General features: G+C 33.2%; 1 protein-coding gene across 2 annotated transcripts in view; it reads left to right on the forward strand.

The window, feature by feature from the left end:
* Window positions 1-809: 809 nt before the first annotated feature.
* The window catches only part of Ser (Serrate), a 118,232-nt gene continuing 92,706 nt past the window's right edge, over window positions 810-26,335 (forward strand). Inside the window, exons 1-2 of one of the 2 annotated variants that reach the window (XM_008198074.3) lie at window positions 810-1,058; window positions 15,645-15,941. In XM_008198074.3, coding sequence (XP_008196296.2) covers window positions 969-1,058; window positions 15,645-15,941 — 387 coding nt within the window. In that variant the 5' untranslated portion in view covers window positions 810-968. The remainder of the gene's footprint in view (window positions 1,059-15,644; window positions 15,942-26,335) is intronic. The other variant, XM_008198075.3, reaches the window with a different exon arrangement.

Below are 26,335 nucleotides of genomic sequence, written 5' to 3' on the forward strand. Positions count from 1 at the left end.
TTTTATTATTTAAAAATAGTTATAGTACATTTTTAGCTGTAACCTATGTATTATACTCGTAATTTCGCATTCATAACGTTCTAAAGGTTTTAAGAATAATTTTCCGGTTTGTATAACACTTAGTAGAGTATAAAATGTTACTTCTGGGCCAGGACATTTGGCGTCTTAAAAATCAAGGTAGTATCTTACAAATTTAACTGTTTGCTCAAAAGCAAACAACCGAAAAGGGCCCAAAACCTCTCAAAAATCATTAATTTACTTGAATATTATTTAATCACGATGGATATTATTAAAAGAAATTGTTTAGAATTAGGTACCGTTCCTATTGAATAGTATGAATAACAAACACTATTTTATTGAACCTATTCAATTAACAATTTACAACTGGTGAATCCGAATCTGAAGTGTTTTATTTTCGAATCGGTTTTGATTGAACCTTTCGAGTCAATGCTCCAGTGCACGAAATCACGACTTTCAACCAGTAACAACCAACAATTTTTTACCATAATTCATAACTCCACCATTTAATTTGCAAACGCAATCTCCACTACCGTGTGAGCTCCTCCTTATCGCAACAAAGGAGTCCTTCCGCCGGTTTCCTGGTTATTTAGCAACTCCTGCAGCTTCATTCTTTTTGATGTCTGCACTGCAAACGGTAACAATTTATAGAACACCGAAAGCTTCGTCCAGCATTCAACAAGTTGTTGGCCTGGGGCGCCAAAACAGCGTTCGCCGGGGCACAAAGAAGCCTCTCGGTGCTCTCTTATTGGTCCATCGCGGATGCTGTGCCCGAGAGGCAGGGGGCTGCCTGCGGCTGCGCCACTCTTCAGTAGTCCACCGGCCGTTGAGTGGAACGTGTACGACAGCGCAACGCGAAGTCGCGGACGTAATATTACAAGTGAATATAATTTTTTTTCGGGAAAAAGTTGGGGGAGGATTTAGCTCGATGTGGGCTGTTTGCGGTGATTATGTGCAGTGTCATGTGGCGATTATTGTGTAGGAGCATGACCCATGGATATTTATTACAGTTCTTCCTTCTGCTACTCAACCTGCTACAGGTAATTAGTTTTCTTAAATTAAGTACGCGGGGAAGTACCGATTTGGCGACGGAGTGGTGATTGCCGGGTGGTTCCCACGGGTTTTATTGGGGCATATTACAGACATTATTAGTCTCATAATCATGATCATGCCAATTAAATTCCACACATCCATTAACTGCATTATCCATATAATAAATTGCCCGAGATGAATTAATTCGCTGTTACTAAATTTCATTTTTATTTATAGAACAATTTTTCTGTTTATTCTATTTTTTCTAAATTGATGCTGATAAAAATAAAAGTAAAAATTAAGAAGTCCAATTCAGACTGCTCTCTAATCCCTCTCCCTCACATGCTGGTAACAAAAAAAGTTTCCCTATTGTGGAGTACTATTAATAATTTTGGAAAAAAAACTTTATTCGAAGTTGAGCTTTTTCTGACATCATCTTTTTTGTAGTAAAATATTTTCCAAATATAGATTTTTTAAAAAAAACTGATGAGTTAGATAAGTTTACCAAGACTTGTGAAATTTATTTTTGTTATTGTAAATTTTTGAGACATCCTATTTTGTGACGTGAATGAGATACGTTTTATTAATTCATTGTTAGCATAAATACATTTTTTATTAAATTATAAAGGAATAAAAAATCTAACCCTTTTCAATATAATTTAAGGGCTAGTGTGAGATTTTATTATTTTTTCCAATTCTAATATAAAAGAAAATTTTTAGAAATAAACAAATTTTAGTTTTTAAAAATGTCTAATTTTAAATTTTCTCAGTTGATACTAATTATTGTATTGAAGTAGGAATAATTTTTGTTATTTCAAATTCGGTAATTAATTTTTAATAAAAAAAGGAATTTAAACGTTGATTTTGGAATTTGGATTGCTCTCAATTGCATATTTATATTTTGTCTCTATAGGTGTTGGAACAAAAAACTGTTTTCCGGATTGTGGAACAGTACCTGTTAAAATTTTGTGATAATAAATTTTTATCGAAAAAAAGTTGTAAAGCGCATCTGTTGTAACTTCATTCCTTTTACTGCTATTTTTAAAGTACTGTCGTTTCTTTTCAAATTATTTTGTACAAAAACTGATGAATTATGCCGTTGGACTGGAATTTTTTGATTATATTTTTGACAATTTACATAATCTTACGTGACATCATCTAAGTACTTTTTCTAGTAATTCATAGTATAAATACATCATTTTATTAAGTTGTAAAAGAATAAGAAATCAAACGCCTTTGTAGAATTTATTACAGGCCAGTACAAAACCATTTCTTAATTCGTTATAAGATCTTAGGAATATTTTTTTATGCATTTGAGTGTCATACCAATAGTACATTTTTGAGAACGAATTTTGAGGAAGATAAAAAATAAACCTGATTTAAATAGATTATCCAGAAATTATATAAATATAATATAAATAAATATAAGAAATATAAATATTCAAATAGATTATCCACAAATATTCTGGATAATCTATTGTTACTCGTAGAGGTATTTTTGCCATTTTACCATCAACTTCTTGGTAGACAAAAAATATTTTAATTCAACATTAAGAACCTAATTCTTCTACATTATCAAAATTTATTTTAAAATGTTGATGTTATTTCGGGACGCTTTGTGGTATTTTTTTATTAACAGGAACGACCGAAATTGTTTTAAATTTTTGTTCGTATTAGACAACTAAATCGAAACAGTTACTACAATTGAAAACTCCAGCGATATTTTAGTTCGTTTGGCATTTATCAGCCCACATTCACGCAATAATAAAATAGTTACTAGTTTTTTGTTAACTTTCCAAACGCCTTGTGATTGGTCTGTTCTATAGTTGGGAGTGCGTTGGCCCATCAATATCCAATCACAAACACCTTGATTGTGATGCCATTTTTTGTATGACAGATAAATTATTCGACCAGCAAATGAGACGGTAAAGACTTGTAGGGTTAACCCCGCCCACAAAATTAGAATTTTGTATTCCAAACCGAGAAATAATTGCAAATGCTTGAAGTGAAACAATTATTATCGAAATGTTTAAAAAAAATTCAAGTCAGTTTTCCAAAAGTTGATTATTTTACAAAAATACGAATATAATTGGATAAAAAAATATAAAAACATTGGATAATAAATATTTAAAAATATTAAATATATAATTCTGTATGTACATGGTAGGTACGTACGCATTATAATTATTTTTCACGCTATTGAGTGCAAACTGTCTCAAAAAAGTATCAAACTAAGTTAGTTTTTTTAATTAATTTACCGTTTCCATCTATTGTTTTACTACTCCAAAAATCGCTTAATTTTTAACAGCAGAAAAAATACTGTATACGATACGTGTAACCTAATTTATTTCTAAAATAGAAATAGAGCGCGTCATTAGGACCTCACCATTTTACCTGAAGTGGAAATCGAAAACGCCATTTTTTAGTTGCACAATCTGTTCCAGTATTTTTCTCGGCAGTTTTGTTGCATGCAACATTTTCAAGAATACGAAACCTGTAATTGCTACCTTGAAAGTGATTTAATTATAGTGAAGTAAATACAAGACAAATAGGTTTCTTCAAAAATATTGCTCTCTGAAGGGTATGGAAAAAAAAAGAGTTTGAACAATGATTGACATTTTATAAAAAAAAATCTAACTTGATCCTGGACCTCCCGTCAACAGCAACGCGCGACAATAAACAAATGACATTCGTCAGAGCCATCTTAGATCTTCAACCGAGATTAATGTGTTTTTGTATACGTTGTGATGGTTCTATAGTAGTTTTTAAAGTTGTTTATCTTTGCCTTCCATCTTTAGCCACTCGAAGTGGTAGTCGAGACAGGTTTTCGGAAACTATTTCTTTTTAATAAGGCCGAGAAAAGGCTTATCTGTAAACACAAACCCGTGGTATTAGGAGGAAATTGCGTAAATTTTATTACTTTCTCCTGAAAACGGTGAGATGAATGAATGTTTACTTTTGCGGATTCTTTTATCGGCGCGGTTGTTGATGTGGTGGCGTCTCCTAAACCCAAACATAGACTCGGTAGTTTATTTGTGTGGTTAATTAATAGTCGTTTGGCCGAGGTGAATAATCTGATTAATTAATAAACACGTAAATTCGTAATTTTCGATTCGCTGAATCAATTAGTCGGGGAATAATTGACCTACATTAACTCGCTCTCTAGATATCGAGGAAGAGTTCTAAAAATAGGGTTGATGTAGTAGGAAATGAATTAACCTAATTGCAGGTAATGAATGTGTACAATAACCCGTTAAAGCGCGAACGTGAAATCTTCATTTAATCCACAAAATTGCTTATTAATGAGCGGTGGCTAATTAAGTCGCTCATTCTTATCCAGAAGCAGCTTTACAGAAGAGTGCCCCCTTATCTTTATTGTTTATGTAACAAACGCCATCCTTTTACTTTCCTTTCGGTGTTGGTCTGATACACGGGAATTTTATGGCTTCCTCTTATGTAGATTTTTAAAGAGCTTCTCGCAGAAGAACACTTGACTATTTGTTAAATATTTTACGAGACACGGTGGAAAAGAATGATCCAGATCAACTCCACAAAGGTTAATCTGAACGTTAAACTTTTGAATTAAAAATGTTAGATTCGTTCAAGGTCGAGATGAAATGGGTGACGGAGAATGTTGGGAGAATACTAATTAAAGTTCATGTCGATTTTGGAAACAAATAGGAACTCGTGTATTCAGTTTTACATTTATTTCGTGAGCCGACTAAATAATTGAGCTTTTTATTACGAGGACATGATTGGGTTTACAAAAGCGAGCGCTGAACGACGACCAAATTGAGGAGATATTTTTGAACAAAGAATGGAGGACTCCGGTTTTATTTCTGAATTGTTTGCAAGAATTTTGGAAATGGGGTTACCAACCAAACTCCATTAAGCAGAAAATAAACCACGCCCGAGACGAAGTCTTGCATACTTTTGTGTTTTACAATAACTTCTTCCGGTATACAGGGTCGCTAAAAAGTATGGATGCAGTTAAATATTAAAAAATAATTCATTAAAACTTGTTGAAATTTGGTATATGCTTAAAAGTATATAAATTTCGGTGTTTCAGATGTTAATTAAATTTCTATCTTCATTTGTTTAGAGAATACAAGGCTAACTTGCTTTTTTTATTGACCAGAAGGGTCAAATTTAATAATTTAAGAACAGCATTTTTTCTGAGTCTTATGGTGTAACACATGTATACCTTATTTTAACCAAACTTTAAAAAGAAAATGTTTTGAAAATGTTGTCTTTAATCTCCTGAGCTAAACAAATAATAAATTAATAAAAGGTAATAATGATTGTTAAAATAACACTTTTTAAGAAAAAAGATCACATTTTAATAAAAAAAGCTTAAAGTGGAAATACATGATTTCTATGCTACAAGTGATGTTTCAAATGATTTATATTGACTTTTTGGCTTTCTGTAGCCATAACCACCCATCATAAGAATTTCTTATGATTTTCACTTAAACGTAGCATTGTTGTATGATGTAGCATTGTATGATGATAGAAAATTGTAAAAGATTTCAGATATCCATCCTTTTTAGCGACCCTGTATGTACTTGAGCAGAATACTTTTGCATGTGTCCTGAAGACACAAGGGTTAAAAAGATAATTTTTGATTTCAAAATGTAATTTTATTTCTTTTTAGGGAATTTGGAAAGTACATTTTATCTTGCTTAATTTGTTTTATTTAAATTACTTTTCCAAATAACAGAGATGCAATAACAAATTTTTATTTGATGAATGATTTATGAACCAAAGAATCTCTAATAATAGGAACGAACCATTATTAGGTTAGCCGACCTTCGTCTTTGTAGCAGCAGCCATAAATATTGGAAACAGAACATTTTGACAGATTCGGTAGTTTCATTTTCAAGGGTCGTATTGACAACTTAAAAGGCCAAAAAAAATTGTACAAGCAAAGTAAAAAACAGCTAATTATTTCAAAAATGCGTTCTGGAATTCATTTACATAATTTATTAATGAAATATTTTTTACGCGACTAACATTTGTGTTAATTTTTCATATTCCATGACCCAGCAACATCCTGTATATTGATTTAGAACTGTCTTTAGATAAGCATTGGCACTTTAGCAATAATTATATAAATATAAAATTTGAATAAACAGCCAACATAACGGAAATGATAGCGGATTGAATATTGAACATGGGATCTGTCTATAGTTATTTAATAACATCGCGATTGAGGGAAACTTTGAATAAATTTGAATGATTAATTCCCGAATGAAACTCGTTTTGTGTGGCTCCGTTGGGCACGTTCTCGTACCCATATGCGAATTTATGCTGTTGCACGAGGAGTCGTTATCGCCCCATCCTCTTAGTGGTCGATATCGTTGCTTCGAAATTAAGTTGCAAATTTATTAGCGCGGATAGCAGTTCAATTTTGTTGTTTTCATGCAATTTACGACATCTTATCACGCTTCGGTTCTCCCACACTATCTATTATTGGCGGTAATTACGTCGATAAAATGGAACTTAATTAATATTCCACACATTCAATCCCGTAAATGTACTTGTGTTGATTTTTTCTTCTTTGTTGGAAGATCTGAACAAATATGGGTTATAGATATTTACCGAGATGGTGTTTATTGTACGTGCTTGATTTGCACCGTTTTGTCACTAAATAAAAATTTTTATTAACGAGACGTGCTCTGGCTTGAGGCACAACTGTTTTTTTAAATAATTTTGTGGGAACTGCAGTCTCCTACTTATTATTTATGGCGTTATCACTGTGTACACATCTTAAACAACAATTTTTCGAGGAACATTCTTTTATCCTAGCCTCAGACCTATCAAGTAAATATTTATTCGAGACAAATTTCGTGTTACGATATATGACAATTTCTCACGCATTCTTCGCATATTTATCATAATAAATAATAACAAGACACAAACGGTGAATAAATCGCGTTTCATTTACATTTAAGTGATTATCTAGCGCAATTATGCATAAATTCCTTGAATTATCCTTTTATTCTAAGGTTGCTCAGGTTCAAAATCTTGTCACTGTTGAGGCTAATTAAATCGAGTAAAGCTTTTAATTATACGTAATCTAATTTAATTAACGCAATTAGCATACAATCAAGGAAAGCTAACGAGGATCATTTTAAATAGACCATTGTTCGCTTTCGGGACACAGGCACGGATTATCGTAAATTTTGTTTTAACATGAATTCGTTTAAAACGTCCATTTATAATAGTCACGTTTCGTATAACTTGCCTGGGTTTATTTCATGATTGTGACAATATGGGACTTCCTGTTTTAGACAAGCAAAGGTGAGAAACCAGCTAGTTTATGCCAAATTGATGAATTTGTCCTCAAGTTAATGAACCTTCCGGAAACGCTAACGAGAACGTTGCTGGAAATCCACGATTTACGACAATAGTTACGTTTCCAAATACTAGTTTAATTTGCAACGTCCAATTAATCCTAGTTTTAATTGGCTTGTGCCCATCTAAAGCAAATGATTGGAATGCCAAGCCGAAAATTCTTAATTTACCGTCGAATGAGACAAATTAAGTTAAATTGTGCTCGTGCCAATTATCCTCGATCCATATTAGGCGGGTTTAGTGTCGTGTGCTTGTCGAGTTACCATTTCAGGAGTAGGCCGATAAGTCGGAAATCGACAACTCAATTTTGGCAGGTGATACGGAGACGAAAATTCATGTTCACTCATGCTTGGCCATATTATTTTTTCGGCTGCGAGTCGAGAATTCGCAATAATCATAACTGGAACCCCTGTTGTGACGAAGCTTTAGTCGTAAATCTAACGCCCACTGCGAGTTTGGGAAAGATACGACCAGACTAGGGTGCGATGCTTGAAATTAGTTTGGTCTTTGCGGCATGATTTGCTCAAATAGTTTATTAGTAATTCAATCAATTGACTTGCTTGATATAATACTGGAATTGTTTATATTGTGTGCCATCCTGTTTCTTTGTTAGCTTCATCCATTCATCATAATACATAATGGCACAGAGAGAATCAGCTACCTTAATGAATAAATTTTATTGAATATTTTTTTTTTTAGACAATTGCACTCGTTCATTAGTTATTGTACAGACTATAAAGACTTATTTATTGTTTCCTTGCGCTTCTAACTTTATTAAATAGGTTAATACAGAAACCACAGATTTAAAAAACGTTTTGTTTACTGATCCGTCAAATTTTACATTTTTGGAAGATCCTTCTATCAAATATTTGCTGCTTTTCTGTAAAAAAAAACTGTAAAATCTTTCAAATAGGACAAAAAGCACAATTAAAACCAGAGAACCTGTGGTAAACAGCTATGCTCTGGTTTGATGGTCTAACATTATTTTTGACATTTTTATTTTTTCTAATTTTTCGCACAAACCAATATTATAAGTAAATTATGTTAATTAATGTAGATTCATTTAAATTTTCCTTAAGACAAGAATTAATATTTTGGTGAATTTGTTAACTGGAAAGGGATTTTTGGATAATTGGGGTCGGTTTCAAGGAACTAAGTTTTATCCACACTTCAAAAATAATTATTCCTTGTAGTCAGATCAAAATATGTTTCAGCAATCAACTGGCATCATCAGCCTAAATACAGAGAATTCAATTTAATTTGAAAAACCTAATTTGATTTTCAAAAATTGCTAATAATTAAGTAATCTTTTAGAAATTGTTGAAGGCTCTTTATTTCTTTTATTTAAGCTGATGATGACAATTGATTGCAGAAACATAACATGCAATAAAGAATTATTGTGAAAAAGAAAATTCTTTTAATTGTTGGTGATATCTTTTTTCCAAAAGACAAGTAGGAAAAGAGGAAAAGGAAAAAATAAAGAAATATTCTGAAGAAATAGCTCAATTACTTATATGTCTTAAATTAGGTCTTACTTATTTGTTATTTGTTTACGTGATTTAGTGACTCTGAGTTATTTTTCTTATTTTTGAGCCAGTGATTCATTTATCTCAAGAAATTTTATCGAAAACGGTCAAAAAATGCTAAAATAAGCACTAAATTACCTTATTTCAATCAGTTATAAGCGTTTTAAACTCTTACAAACTTTTGACGTAACATAATTGATTTTTCAATCATTATACAGGGTGTCCGTTTTTCGAGCTCCATCATGTGAATCTCATTTACAGAAGAAATGCAAAGTCGGTTAAATTCGGGCAGTTTTTTATGCTGAACACTTGTCTAAAAGAAAATTTGAAGTCATTTTTAGTTTTTGAATTATTTAAAAAAAACGAAAATTACAAATTTTTAATTACAAATTTATTTTTTCAAACGAAAACCAAATAGACGTTTTTAAGTATTAATAAGACATTCTTTGGGCACTTTTTTATAAGAAATCTAAACCTGTCATCGCCTTTTCCAAGGCGTTCTTGATGTCAGAGTTATAACACTCAGCAGTTGGTTTTTTTTTGGACACCATATTTGATACTTGTATTTTTGAAAAGTCTTTTTGTTCCCGATTACAACGATGTGCCAAATGTTATGATCGAAAGTCACATGCTATTAAAATTACGAAAAAAGCGTTTTTACAAATATTGCTTTGGGAAAAACACCAAATTTATTTAACAAACAAAATTTTGACAGTTCCATTAAATACGCGAGCACAATTTTTATAACTTTGTTTTGTTTTGTTTTGCGAAGAATAAACTTTCTACCTTATCATATTGTTAGTTTTTAAATAATCAAGCTTGGTGGAAATGTGAACCTTCTTGATCTAAATTCAATAATACCTTCAGAATCTAGTTTGTTTAAAACAAAATTGTTGACGATTTTCCCAAAGCAAGAATGCTTTTTTCTACATTGTGATCTACATGTAAGATTCGATTATATGGTAGCGCTCAGCTCCGTTTGCGTGTGCGTCATCTGACATTTCTGTCACTACGTTTACATAGCAGGGGCATAGCGGTGACAAACTATCAAATATTTTTTGAGGTTACAAAGTAATTAAATTATGAATTGTTACGAAAGATACAGATTCACAAAACAAGAACTAATTAACGCAGAATCAAAAACCTAACGAAACGCAAATCACAAAACACAATAAACGAACGGAAAATACTTGCGATTAACACCGATAACACTTTCGACAACCATGCGACGACGTCTATAATTTACTGTCAATGTCAGTTTGACAAATTCGTGACACTTGACGGTGTTGTCGAAGTGCACATGTAAATTAATGTTCAAGGATACCACCCTTAGATAGCCTTTAGCTGTTTAAATTTGCATTGTTTTTGATAATTTTTTATAGCTTTGTGTTGGTAATGAAAAAATGAAATTGATGACGCACACGCAAATCGAGCTGACCGCTACTATATCATGTGATACATTGTTGTAATCAAGAATAATTAATAAGAATAGGAAAAATACAAAAAGCGACCATAGCTTTCGTAAGAAAAACCAAAGTGGAGTGTTGTAACGTTGACGTCCAGAACGCCTTGGAAAACACGATGACTGATTTAGACTCCTTGTAAAAAGGTGCCTGAAGCACGATCTATTTGAAACGTCTAGTCTTTTTGGTTTTCGCCTGAAAAAAATTACAATTATCTTTTTTTTTTTTCAATAATTCAAAATCTAAAAATGATACATCAAATTTTCATTTAGATAACGGTTCAGTATAACAATGCGCAACTTTGTTCTAATTTAACCGACCCTGTATCTCTTATAATAAGTCAGATCCCCATGGTGGAGCTCGAAAAACGGACGCCTGTATGTACAATTTTTTTGGTTTCTGAAATATGTTCAAGGAAAAAGTAGTCCTGATGAAAATAATCTTTATTCTCGTTACTCAAAGTACATTTTATTTAAATATACCGGTTATTAGAAATTATCATTTTGAGAATTGTTCACGAAGAAAATAGTTATGAATATGTGTAATTTATAACATGTAATTAATAGTATATTGCAGTTGCTTCGTTAATTTTTAAATTTAAACCGTCTACAGAAGAAACCATTAATAAATGGTCCAAATGCTTAATACAGTTTTTAATTTGGCAACATTTACGATTTGAATATGGCAAAAAGTAAACCAAAAAGTGATTAATATTCGTCAGCGAAGTAATTAAAAATACTTTTTGAAAATAAATTATGAATCCAATCATTGTGTTAATTTAGAATAACTAATTGCGAACCGGTCTTAACAGGTGGACGGAAAATTAAATGAATCATCCTTACATCTTGGTAAAATATTATGTCAACGAGTTTATTTATCGAATTATCTAAATATTTTATATTGATATGATAGTAAGTGCAAGTTTGCTTGTCTGCAAACAGTACATTCTGTTGCGGATATTCTGAGTCGCTCTGTATATCACAATCTTCTCTAATATTAAATTTCATCATGAATTGCTGTTTGCCACAAAAAAGTAATCGCTTAGCGCTTAGCTTTTGTACTTTTTATAAACCTTTTGTGACAAGCGCTTTGAACTACTTGCCAACACAACGGTAGAAAATGCTTCATGATCAAAATCCAGCAACATGGAAGGAAAACGTTGTTCTGATTTCTGATTAGTTTTATTGTGTCTTATTTTAGCGCAAAGTTTTTATGTTTTTAAAGGATATTTGTTGTTCATATTTCTTACTTTTTTTACGATTTTTGGAAAAAGCAATCGTGTAACGTGGCGATCTTGACCAGTGTGTGCCGCTGTTCCATTATGATTCCTAGTTGCAATATCCATATATTTACATGTAGCGCACATAAATTTGCTTAACCGAGTATGTTAATGGACGAGCATTTACAATGTGCAATTCAACTTTGTTTATTGAGCCATGAGAAAATTAAATAATTTCCAAAGATTAAAAATCGTGACTGTAAGAACACTTCCACGTATTCGGAGAGAACAAGAAGAGCAATTTTCTAGGAGAGTCGCTGAAAAAACTTAATAACTTAACAATGTCTAAACATCGTTTAAGTTTTTAGCTTCTTTTAATAAAACGATTTCAAAGCATTATGTTGAGACGGTTTTTGGTCGTTTTTTCCTCCGCACCGTCTCGCTTGACGGATCCAGCCAGCGATTTCATACACAGACCCCGCCGAAGCTTCATGCACGCAATCTTCATCCAGCTGTGTTTGTACACTCAATAATAAACGGCCAACAAACTGGATTTTGAATAAATACTGATATGACCTTCATAGGTGGCATGAGTGACCGCAACCAAGAATTGAAGAGTTCTAGAACAAACACCGATCGATTTCGTCGCAGATTCGATTTCTCCAAGCTCGGCTTAGTGCCCGGTGTCGGCTTACCTTTGCACCGGGACACAAAAATCCGCTCAGGTGTGCCAACATCACCGGAAACAGAGCCGAGGTTTTCCGGCTCTGTAAGGCATCGTTTTTACGAGTACTTCCACCACCAATAATATTTTTTAATAAGCGATGGCCGGATAAAAGTCGAATTTCTTATTACATCAGAACAATGCTAGCGAGGCGAAGAACAATCCATTGATGCGCAACAGACTTGACACGAAGAATGTCCATCCTGATTCAGTGCGAATGAAACAATGGGTACCGAGTAGATCCGACATGGTGATAAGGAGGCGATCTACTCGTTTGCCATACTCGATTAGAGCACCCAGGATATGCATAGAAAGTGGCGACTGATGGAATATTGGTGTTTGCTCTTCTTCGGTTGTTGACGTGATGGAACGGGGAGGATCAGCGTCTCGGGCCTGTTCTCAGGCATCGGTAAAGTCGTTGGGCATAATCAGTGTATTATTAAATCTCATGTCGATATAATTGGCTGGAATAAAATGAGTGGGCAATAAAACGGTTTTGAACCGTGGTTTTCAACCGAACTCTATAGCTAATGGTAAGGCAGTTCGCGTTTCTGTTATTAATGGTTACAACTCGCATACAAACCCCACTTATTATAGGTAGTCACTTATTATTGTTATTGTTGGATTGTTGGATAAAGTAGTCTTGTGAAGTTATTAGTTGCGCAAGGAATGACTCGATGTCATCACTCTTTGTTTCGACGCTCCAATATGCAGAATCGGAAATTCAAACTAGCTGAAGGAAGAAAAAAATATCTTTAATAATACATGAAATTAAAGATTCTATAATTATGTGTTTTGTCTGTCTGCAAACGTATTTAAATCAGAACTGGAAGCGAATAATTGTGCTAATAAGAGATTATGTTAATACATTTTGTAATAATGTACGAGAAAAAATGTGCATACAAAAATTGCAGATGATTTTAAATTCAGAGAAAGTTTTAGGTTGTGGTTGATTTTATCTTATTTGAATTTTAAATTGCATTTAAAAATTCTATTTAAATTTGCAAAACACTCACGCAAAGGGTTGGGTTGTTCATATTCAAAACAGGGGAGTTGAAATTTATGAATCTTGAGATTAAGATATTTGGTAATTTGAGTTTCTTAAATACTTATATAACAATGAACTCACTCAATACAATTATTATTATAATAGTTGGCGCAACATCCACAAATTTTTAGGAATATACTTTAATAAATTGCACTATGCATTAAAGGCGTTAATATTTGTATCTTTTTTTTGATATACTTTTTTAATTATATAATAAATTGAAAAAATAAATAAATTTGTGATAAAATGCAATTGAGCAGGGTTTTGAAATGATTAATTTTGAGAAATAGACAGAGTTAAGTTCTAGGGATTTAATATCACTTGCACTCATTTATATGAGTTATATAAATATATTCATTTGAAATATACATTTCTCTGTCCCTTGACCACCGATTTTTAGTATTTGGACATTAGAATAATGACTAGGATTTGGAGCCTCTTAAAAAATTCGTTTGCATTGTTTTTGAAAGTTGGATGTCCAGAGCTTTTGATGATCGAGCGGAAAACAAACTAATTTAGGTATTGCGAAGAGGAACCTACGTTAACCAATTTGAACACCAATGAGGAAGAACTTGATATATTTATTATAATTTATTAATACACAGTATTACTCTGATGAGAATTTAATTTTTTTTACTGTTTGTTTTTCGTATTTTTTTTTAATAAGTTGTATCACTTGTATGGATTGTATCCTTTTTCTTTGTAACTTATTCATTAATAATGTAATGTTTTTTTTTATAAAAAATGAGGGAGAAGAAAAAATAAATAGCGTACCATTTAGTAAAACATAAAAATCTTTTTCCTTTTCAGTTGCAACGTGAATTTATGATTTATTTTTTTTAAAACCATGATTTATCAAGTTTCTGAAAGATGCTATGATGTGTATTTTTCTTTGACATTGCTATAGTACTTGTAACTTGGTTTTTGTTTATTTTTTGGAAAGACGTTTTGTTGGCTTAACTACGTACTTGAATTTTACGTGGCAGAAAGAATCTTAAAGAAGTTGTTACATTATTTTTTGAAAGTTCAGATCTTTTATGCCGATGAACTTAGATCGTGTTGGAAGAATTAAATTCTAGTAATTTACCCAAACTTCCAGAAAATCATTTTCATCGTGATCCAGATGATTTAAAACTCAACTTCTGGTGAGGAACCTACGGTAACCAATTTTGACGGAAATAAAGAACTTGATCTAAATATTACAGGTCTCAAATGTGCCTCAAAATTAGCGAATTCTGAGTTCAGAGCATTGTACTTCAGTAGTTCAAATATAGGGACAATGTAAAGATTCAGGGTTTCCCACAAAGATACATTGGTTAGAAGGTGCACTTTAAGTACCATTATGTATTATTTTTTAATACATAAAAATACTTGTATCTTTTTTTTTGACTTATTCATTAATCCATGTAATCATTTTTTTTTATTACAAACGTACCAGGCACTAAAAATACTAATGATTTTTTTCCTAACATATATTTTTGAACTTTGTCTTTGTTTGGCACTTCTAGTTGCAATATTTTTTTAGGTTTATACAGGTATTTTCTTCTAGCAGATAGAAAAAAACAGATTCTTAAAAGTTGTGATTAGTCTCAGTAAGAACTTGAGCACCATGAGTTGTCAAACAAAATTTTTATTTTTTAGCAATGGTTGAATGGTTTTACAGGAAATAGATACTCTTCATTTTTATTTTTCTAGTTGTCTTTGCTATTTTTTTACGAGTATAATTAATTTTTGTTGCTGTAATTACTGAATTCTCTTTCAACGGAAATTACTGAAATAGCACGTTATCGTGCAGTTCTTCCTTTCGTTCTATAACTGTTAAAAATTTGAAATAGCTCATTAATTTTAGAGCAGCAAATCGTTTTATGGTGTTCGACAAAAAGTGTCACAAGCCATTTGATTGCTTCAACCATAACCATGCCCTGCTTTTTTCGCCAGTCCATCTCGCACAATTGTGTGGTCTTGAATTGTAAAGGTGTGGTCACACTTGGCAAATCGGCGCTCCGCTAGACGCCACAATCTTCGGACCATTGAGCGTTTTAAGTAGTTGACAACTTCGTCTGAATTGATTTCAATTTTACGGCTATTACAGGTTATTGTTTTGCACGCTTTAATACCCACTGATTAATTCACTTTGTTAAAAGCGCAAAAAAGCACCGAATGTAGCAAATTATCCGCGCTTCGCCACTGACCGGGTTCGTCGACATTGTCTATTGCGAATTTTTTTCTCCTTGATTTTTTGCTATTTCTGTTACAGTGCGCGCATGGCTCCGGCTTCTTCGAGCTGCAGGTCCTGGAGATGGCGAACCCTCGGGGCGAACTTTCGACGGGGGAGTGTTGTGGGGGTGGTGCGCGCTCTCCCATCATGGGCCGCTGCTCGACCCCTTGTAACACTTTCTTTCGACTGTGTTTAAAGGAGTACCAGAGCAATGTGACCAGCACTGGGTCGTGCTCCTTCGGGAACACCTCTAGCGTGGTGCTGGGACGCGACTCCTTCACGCTTGCCGATCCCGAAAGGGGAAAACTCGTCTTGCCATTTACCTTCAGATGGACGGTAAGTCGTTGACTTTGCGTACTTTTGTTCAAGTGACAAATGGGAAGCTAATTGTGTCGGAGGAGAACGAATCGGACTGGAATTCTCCCAGTTATTTGGTAAACCACCATGGTAATTAGATAAAAGTTTCGCTTTCAAGAGTAATGCGCGTAAAAATATTTGATTTGAGCCATTGTTGCCACTGGATTAATATTTACGAGGCGTTCGAACGTCTAACAAAACGCACGTTCTTTTGCCTTTTTTGGCCTGCAACTAATACGAAATCTCACGATCTTCCAAGAAACGCATAATAGAAAATAAATTGACGCTCTGGATTTTGCCACCAACACCAAAATCCGGCTTAGACGTTTGCAGACGCGCTAATGTATGATCTATTAAAGCAGCATGTCTACACGAATTATCTCAGCTAACCAGCTGGTGGATCTTGTAAAACGTTTCTTGCACCTCTTTGTCAATGAGTTGCAATTTTGCGCAGAGGATGTGGAAGCCAACATGAGTTTTGAAATAAAGAATGATAATTAGGAAACGCAAAACGGGCCGCGTTTCTCCACATCATGTTAAAAAAACTCGAAAGAAAAATTCTTCTCGACCAGCGCTAATGAGATAAATAAACGAATAAACCCTTTAAATTCTCCACTAACTAAAAGCGGACCTAATCCGAATTACCTGGGCTTGTGTCTGTCTTAGTCTTTTTCGAATGAAAGACGTAACACTGTCGCATACCCAAAACGAACAATAAGCTCTAAACTGTTGGAACTTATCACGTCATTATTCCACGGTCGCTTCGGGAGTTTCCATCTTTTTCAGGCCAGTATCGAAGACAAGGACATGAGTAAAACACTCTACAAACAGTACATTTTGTTTTATGGAACATTGAAAAAAGGCGATTGAGAGAGAGAAAAACGCTGTGTTCGCTTTTATTGGTCAAACGAACAGGTTGAACATGAAAAGGGGAACTTGGTCGAGGTGGCTTTTTTGTTCTTTTCGAAATAATACCATATCTGATCGGACAACAAAGCTTTTAGATTACAAAGCGGGACCTAAACACCTTTAACGGTATTGATTGATCGAGTTGTTATAATATTTTGGCGACAAATTTTCAAGTTACCGTCTAAATTGTACTCCACTAGTTTACGAACGTTTTTCTGAAGAATTTTTAAATTTAAATTCTGTTACGACTCTGGAAAACTCATTGATGAAATTTGGCGATTTTGTGACTTTTTTCGACGTAATTTCCCATTTTTTTAATTTCTTTTACTTATCCATGTTCATGTTCCATTTCTTTTTAAATTGTGTTGAATTGTCTGAAATAATGCTATTCTAGCATCAAACGGTTAAAAGTATTTTACTGTATCTCAAAAAAACAGAAATGAACGTTTGTCATTAAATTAAATTAAATTATTTAGCTCAATATGCATGCTTAATTTTGTTTGTAGTTAGCAACAGAAAGTATTCATTAATGGCTCCTAAAAAAAAGATGTTTCTTTAGGTATTATAGAAAAACATGAAGTTTTAAAGAAGTTACTGTATGGTGTTAGCTGTGTGGTGAGTTTCGCAGGAAAATATAATATATAAAATTTAATATAATTTAATATAAAATTTTGCCTTTTAAACTTAAGAAGTTTATTTGTGACAAATCAACATATGAAGGTACTATTTATCCGGGAGCGGATTAAAATTTTTAATTTAAATTTAATCGGCTACCATAATTAAAATTTAAGAATTCAAATATGTACATATAAAGATAATTTACGGGTTATCGGCGATTTATTTTATGTATTTTTTTGTACAAGACATCTACGCATGCGTGTTTATTAAAACATTCTATTAACTCACCATTTTCATTCAAATTTTCAAGTTTTTTTTTCAGTTCTTTCTGATAACACGAATTTTCGATTCCGCATTTAAAATTACTAAAACACGAAACGAAATTTTATGATTTCTAGTGTCATTCTAAAATAAACAAAAAAAAATAAAGAAATTGTATTTTAAAGCTTTAAAATTAGATACCTTTATTTACATTTTAAATTTTCATGTAATTATTATTATCTCGCCTCGCTTTATAGAAAATGATATTTTGCTTTCTAACATGTGGGTTATGTACAAAGTATGTTTTCACTTCCCTAGGAAATTTTTGTCAATTTTACTATTCCAAGTTTCCGCCTTCAAATTAGGGAGCAAAATATTTCTATAAAGCAAGGAGAAAAAATTATATAGGTACATATACCTAGATTATAAGGTGCCTTTTAGAGGTGTCTTTCCTAACTGACATTTCTAAACTTCGACTATTCACATGTCACTTAAGAGAAAACGGAGAAAACTTTTTAATGCAATTGTTTAATTACCTAAAATGTGTACAAACTATGTAGACCATTAAGTTAATTCAAACATAACCTTTTATATTATTACTTTAATTTAATTTTAATTAATTCAATAATTATTAGCTCTTAATTAATTATTACTTTAATTAATTTTTATTAGAAGGAAGAATAGAAAAATTCTGGAAAAATTCACTTACACATGTACCGAAAAATAGGGTATTTAATGGCAAACGCTAAATTCTGTGTCTTAGTTATTGGTTTGGTAAACTGACTTTGAGTTAGTTTACGTAATTTTGTGAAACAATACTAACAATACCAGCATCAGTTTATGGTAGTATTGTATTAAAAAAAAATTGCATAATTCAGGTGTCTGTTTTTATTGCTTTACACTTTTTATTGCATTCTGTTTTGGCTATTTGTTGTTTATCATTTTGTGATTTGTTTGTTGAGTTTCGAATTTCCCATCATATTTGCGCAAAACTAGCGACACGTGAATGGTGCTAATAGACCGAGATAAAGAACATTCTAACAATGTTAAAAGGCTAATGCTAAATGCGAAAGAAATGTCAACACAGAAATGCGAGATTGTAGAATTTACGGCAATAATATTAATAATGTGAATCATAATGAAAGTTGTATGTCCCGTTATGAACTCGTGGTATGAATTTTTTTCGGTTTTGGCCAAGCGAATACCTCGAATAACACATCCATAAATGAGCAAGCAGAATTCATCTGGTTTCCTGAAAAAGTGACATCTGTATTTTCCTCAATTGACACCAACAGGTGACAATCGGCAGCCAGCGTGACAAAAAGCAACAATATCTCAGCATTTCGAGCGTGGACATAACGGAAATGCCAACAAAGGCGCTAATTTGTAAGGTTGTGTGAGAAAGGTGATAATGAGATAAGAGATCAAAGTTTAGTAAAGACGCTTAGTTGGCCGATGGAGACGACGAAGAGTAATCAGAGGCCTTCGAGCGCCGCCAGACGCGGACTAAGCGATTATCAGGATCTGTGCCAGGTTTAATCTACACTGCACTAATACTTGTATTACAAAGTAGGTATTTGCAGATAATAATCTGTTGCGAGTTGTGATTCATGCTGTAATAAAGTGTGTGGACGGGCTGCGACGGTAAGTCGATCCGGACTAGTGTTCATGAGACTTTTTTCGATGACTCCTGGTGGAGGAGTCACAATAGCGGCGGAGTAGTTAATGCTTAATTTCGCGACGGTGTGTTCGCTGAATGACCGGTCTATGTATGTATGCATGAGGTATGACATCACGGGCATGAGTCGGTCACCGTGGGAAAACAGTGCAGCTCATTCCGTATGCTCGTTGGTGCGCCTCGGACTGTCGCTGACTTGCATTCATTCGACGACGACGACGTCCTATCGACTCCCGACATATTCTCGTCGGTCGCACTACCGGTAACTGATGCACGATCTTCAAGTATCGAGTAATTGACACCGAAAAAATACGTCTGCTTCCTTGTAATCTTACCGATTCAGCGCATTTTTATCGTTACTGAGAACTAAGCCATCATTTAATTGTTCCCCATTTCCTGAGATGGTGAAATAAATTAGATTTTTTAAATCGGTTGAAATGAATCTATGACGTGAAGTCATCTAAATCACTAATCAGCTGTAAAATTTGAGGACTTGAGGAAAAAATAAGATTTCATATAAAAGTAATGTGTAAGTAAGAAGCGTATAAGAATGGATGACATCGTAGACACACTATTGATTTCTAAACACTTGCTATTTCTAATTTGTTGTTAGTGGTCACTTCAATATAGGATAAGATAAATAAATCGAGAAGAGAAACTTCTTTAACCTCCAACCTATTTGTAATAAAACATGCTTTTAAAAACACATACCTACTACTTTATTCATTTATATGCATAGTAATTTCATAATAGTGATTTTTTGTCTTATGTAGGTACAAAGTTTTTAGATAACGAGAAAACCCGTTCATTTTTTCTCATGAATTTGTAAAAAACTTTCTAGTCGCTTGGAAAACTTGTTAAATACAACTCAGTTAATAATCCAACAATTTAAATAAAATCAAATATTAAATTTCAGAGTACTTTGGATTCATTTTTATAAAAATCTTGAGAAGAATAGAGGAAAAGACTGTTATGGAGAGGTAGTTTAGGAAGATATCTAACCATTACGAAAATGTCAACAATTTTTTTTTCGTGTTTTATGTCAGTGATTTACACCCTGTATTACTCTTATTCATCATTTAATGAGAGGCAAAACGTTTTAGACCAATAGTTTTTAAAATTCTATTTAAAAAACTCTATTATCATTGGATATTGACTAAACTTCTGTAAGTCACAATACTGGTCTATAAAAAAATTTCTATTTAGTAAACAAAACGTTTATCCTTATGTATCTACATACAGTTTAATCTTTCATCTTTAAATAGAGAGAAATCTTTAAACGGAAGAAAACCATCATTTCGGATAATAGAAACTTTGCCTTTCAAGAAAGTTGTCTAATTTTTAGAAAATTACCAAATTAATCCACGACTGCATGCAGTAGAAAATAGTAAGTACTTATTATATTTTTGATCTAAGGAAATTTCAAAAATAAGTTCACTAGTACATTACAATTAATTCACTCTGTATATAAAAATTGAGTTAGTTCAATTTCTTGAAGATTTTTAATAACTGTGCTGGAGTCTTCTCTCCGTTAAAAAGAAGTTTTCATCGACTTAAATCAACTTTTGATAGTTTCTCACCACATGAATAAATTAATTTTTTTTCCACTACTAGCTTTAAATTTTTCTTACTTTTTGATGAAGTACAAAGTGCTCTATTATGGGAATGGAGAGCAGGTTTTTTTAACTTTTTATTATTTGGTTGAATCAATTTTTTTATTAATGTTTTAGATGAAATTTTTTACTGTTTAACACAATTGAGCAATACCTAACTTTGGTTGTGTTTAACGATTTAAAAAATATTTTCAAGTTCGAAAAATAAATGTGAGTTACGGAAGGTTTGGGATTCTAGAAAATACGTAAAAAAGCGTTCAAAAAGTTATCTACAATCTGGTATTTTAGAAATTATTATTTTGTAAATAGTCGGGTGTTAAATTGCCAAACCAACTCGAATATCACTGTTTCTGATGAAAAGTTGAAGGTTTCAGTTTAAGGAACGACAATGTTTAGATATAGCAGTTCTACAAAAATGAAAATTTAAAACGTTTCTATTATTTGGAATAAAAATAGATCACGTACAGTCAGGATCAAAAAGAATGACTCCCTTAAAACCGCAAATCAAATCTTATCGATATGATACTGTTAATGTATACCCTTGGCTAGTATATGAACCAGTTGGATATTGTGTAAACTAGTTGGACAGTTTGTTTGTTGAAATTTGTGACCTAAAAGAGGTGCCATTCTTTTTGATTGTGACTGTACCTTTGTTTTACCCGAACGTTCGTTACAAAGGGAATATTATTACTGTAGGTACTTGCAAACTTACCTGGTTTCTAAAATTTATTTTATGGACAATGGTTGTGAGGTTGTGACAAGGTTAAAGGCTTAGTTTTGTTGGAATGCCTTAAAAAATAAAATCATCCGTCGTATCACTATAATATTATTATTACACCACTAGAATATGATTTAGTTGTTTGTAAAAATGGACACTAACAATGCCATCAACTGGAAATAACAAACAAATACCTTTGGATGAAACTGAAATTTGATATTCTTGACACTCGCCAAAAACTGCATATTTTTCTTTACAACTCAGGTAGTAATAAAAATGAGTTTTAAACTTTAGATGCGATTGTGTGAATAACTCAATTGATTTTAATATGGAAGTTTGTGGTTAGATTTAGCCACAAATCGCGGTTTGAGATGTTTGCTAATTTCATTTATTAAAAATTCAGTAGTTATGTATCTTATCTTATTTGTTACGTGGCTTGTGTTTCTGATTCACATTGAATGGAATTATAATACAGCCGAACAATAAACTATGCTTCTTAAAGAACACTCTCTTTGTATGAAGGTAATTCTATTTGTATAATATTTATTATTGCAAGACAAGTTAATAATTATCTTGATAACGGGGGAACAAAGTAAGTAAAGTATAGACTGTTTGCTTCTGACATTTCTCCGGAATGTTAGGCGTAACTGGCAGTGACCAACAAATTATAACTCATCATGCGAAAGGTTTCTTCCTTTCAAGTCAGCAAGAATACTCATTGTTGTGAATTAAACTGCCTGAATAAAAAAAATGATATTTCGAAATGGAACGCGTTAGATAAGGGCGTGATCACTGCAGTTCCCAGTTTGTAAATTGATAATAATAATTTTGAGAGGCCTGTATTTCCAGTCCCATCGAATTGATTTTATTGTTTTTCGGGCGAATGCCACTCAATTTTTCATTTATTACGGTTATTACGGTTTTATGAGGAACATCACGGTGGTAATAAAAATCGGCATTTTCCACACCGTTCTTCGACATCTTGGTGGTCTGATTAAGCCGCGATGGTTGCCGGTGAGATTACTGTCCGAGCCCTGAACAGTTAATTTGATCTGGATCCGGTTGATGGAGGTAGGCTAGCAATTAGAGTGAAATTAAAGATCTGTGTGCCAATTTGTGGCGTCTGGGAACCGGCAGAGTCCATCTCTGGAGATACAGATAGATATGCATCCGCAGCAGAACTAACATTTTATTTAGTTAAGCAAAGAAGACAAAGCGCGGCGGAGCTCTTCTCTAAGTACCGCTCCAAGTGCGTGTAGCAGTCCGGTTAGAGCGATTTAAGAGTGTCGTTAGGGCTTATATCTCCTCGGAATCTCACTCGGAAGTTTAATTCAATCCAGTTTCGGAATAAATTAGTTCGGATTTGATCCCATATAAAACGTCCAGTTTCCATGTTTGGCCGAGGAAGATAAATCGCGCGAGAGGGGAGATGTTGTGGCAAATTTCGGAATTGTTTATCATCAATAAAAATTCACGACCATGAGTGTTCTTAAGTCGATAATCACACGTGTGGGATGGCAAATGATAAATAAAAATTCCAAACCAGTTTGGTTTTGGGGGACATGTTCAATTATTTTGATTATATGTAGCGAGCAGAATATTGCTTCTGTGTCAACGATCCCGGAATAATAAAAATTAGCATGGAGAGTGCGTACCGCGTAAACAATTCTATGAAATTATAACATTCAATATTGCGAGCTATGCATGCGCGAAATGATGAATTACCAACGTCAAACGCGCTTTATGTATCAATATTCGTGGGACTCGAACTGATAAAAATTATTCATTCATCATTAAGTTCGGCTTGTTTCAGAAGGTAATCCATCACGGACACGCTAAGACGGAACACAACGATGACATATTGCTCTTTGTACCACGCAAATCCGAACATTGCCCACCCGTATCCAGAGGCACATGCGAGATTAAAACCAGAATTTAACCGAAGTAATAAGCCATGAGATAACGCGCATTCATCAAAATTAAGCACAACTTTGAATGCTTTATTTGTTCGGGAACTTGACAAAAGGAATTTATTGGTCGTAATTAAAGGAGGCAAAGATAAGAAATGTAATGAAATAAATTGATGCCACAGCGAAATCGTTGTCTTTTGAATTATCACACGAGGACAGTCACCGGAAGCTCAGAAATAACAAAATATCAAAAATTGTGTCTAAATTTGAGCAAATTGAAAAAAGCCGTGGTTTCAGTCGGAAGCAGTGATTTTGTGTGATGGAGATCTTGGGGAGTAATCAAATCTTGTCGTCTATCTTTGTAATTTGTCGGTGGTCGCGTCATTGTGCTTTTGCCTATGAATCAATCAGAGTTAAAGAGTCCTCAGTGAGGACATGTCGCGCTATCAGGTACACGTCACGTGGAGGAATGCAAACGGCCAATACCGCGAAGAATACACACATAAATAACATCGTCTGTGCCAAATGTGCTTATAGGAGAAGACGTCGGAGAGCTAACGCTTTCTTCGTCCGGCGCGGAATCGATTGTAGTCCGTGTAAAAAACATGATTAATTCGCTTTTATCGCGTCCAACAGGCGTAACAAAGAGAAAGAGTTTATCGGGAATTTACTTTGATTAGTTTTTTCGAAAGGTCCAATCAATTAAACGTTAATAAAACAAATAGAAGGCATTAATCAGCATTCTTCGTTCAATAATTATGGAATTCGGGCAAAGGCTTGGTGACCTTAAAATACTTCACCTATACCTACAAGGTCACTGGAGGATTCTTCAGCTTTGACCCCGAGCCGATCGAGACTTGTCCGTGCAAGATTCTCATTAAAAAAATGGGCAGTAATAACAGCATTCCAGCCCCTCAGCGACTCCCCTCGTTTGACTAATTTAGTGTTTGTGCGTTATCCTGGGCATTACCTTCTTTCTCCTGGTGGACGCGAGGCGAAAAATGCCGCCGTGAGTTATGATATATGTAAATTGGCTACAAGCTGGACGCAGCTCGCCTTTTCTTACTAACGTTCCGGCGTAATTGTATGAATTAATCTTGATATTATGAACGTATACATACCGCTGGTATAATACGAAACCCACACGTTTTACTACCGCACTTTCTTACAAATGATTCTTACGCGACTCGTTCCTACAACTAGGTTTACGTGTTCTGAATAATTGGAACTGGCTCGATAGTCCTGTCAAGGATTGTGCAACAAGACCAAGGCACTACACCCATCCACCATGAGACCCTTCTTCCGGGTACTTCTCAAGCCAATAAGAAAGTTTAAATTCAAGTTACTTCAACTATTTTTTTTTTGTTAAAGATAACCTCAGTTTCTGAGTGCTGTCGTAATATAACCCGAACAACTTCTAATTACTTATCGACTTAAGTCTGGTGACTTAATGGTGGTGGTCAGAAGTCCCAACATATTGTTGCATCATGAAATAATTTTAAATGAATAAAATAAACGTTTAGTAATCTAGTCATGACCAAATAAAAAATAGTGCATGTTACTGATTTCCAGAAATTTCAAAAACCAAAATTACGCAAATTATGTTACTATTTGAAAAAAAAAGGATATACTCGTATTTCAGGTTATTATTGACTTTTGTTTAACTTTTATGCGTAGCTTTGGAAAAAAATAAGAAGCTTTTTGGCACAGTGCTAGCTTTTATTATGAATATATTTTTTTCTATCTCTTTTAATAAAATGCATGTGCTTTATATTGCATCTAATTAAAAAAACAAACATTTATTAAATAGGTTCATAACATGAATAAAAAAATGAAAAATTTTTTTACAACACTTTAATAATACTGTTGACAACACGAGTAAAGATCGAACCATGACTCATGAGCTTTACACCGAAGTTTTATACCGAGTACTGTTTTTGACAGACTTCCCAAATTTACTTGCTAAATTAATTGCAGAACGGTATATCGACAAATCGGTTGTTGAAAAATAATTTACGTTAAGCAAAATGTTAATTCGACTAAATGCTTATTAGAACTCCTACAGTATTTGACTCTGTCGAAACTTTTTTTGATCGCAATAAAGTCGAACTTTGAACCCCCGATAACTGGAGTTTTTTGAAATGATATTTATTATTTGATAACTCGAACAGTTCAAATTTCTATAAACCTTTCTGAGAATCTTGGACTTTTTTCTGCCGAACTTTTCCCTCCAGTATAGGTACAGTATACTGTATATTTTGAGTTAAGGGACAATATTTTTAAGCGCACTAAGTATAAATTTACTTATTTGTTAAAAGAGACATTTTTGTTTTTTGTGTACTGTTTATTAAAACATAATGGGCTTTATGAATAAAGTGAAGTAAATGCTTCTACTTGGTAGTAGTAACAGATAAACGTAATCTCTAGCAGAAAGAAAGTTTTAAAACTAGTAAAAGCTTTTGCTACATTTTACTCATAATACTCAATATATTAACTTACTTTGTTTTCAAATCTTAAAAAGCTTCAAAACTATAAAAACCCCAACGTTGCATTTTCTCTCAAAATTAGCTGTTATAAATTATTCATGCACTTCGAAAAGATAATAGCTAATGTAATTTATACTTTCAATGAGAGATCTAGTCATTAATAACTATTTTACAATTTTA

This window comes from Tribolium castaneum, chromosome 3 (assembly GCF_031307605.1).
Source record: "Tribolium castaneum strain GA2 chromosome 3, icTriCast1.1, whole genome shotgun sequence".
NCBI lineage: Eukaryota > Metazoa > Arthropoda > Insecta > Coleoptera > Tenebrionidae > Tribolium > Tribolium castaneum.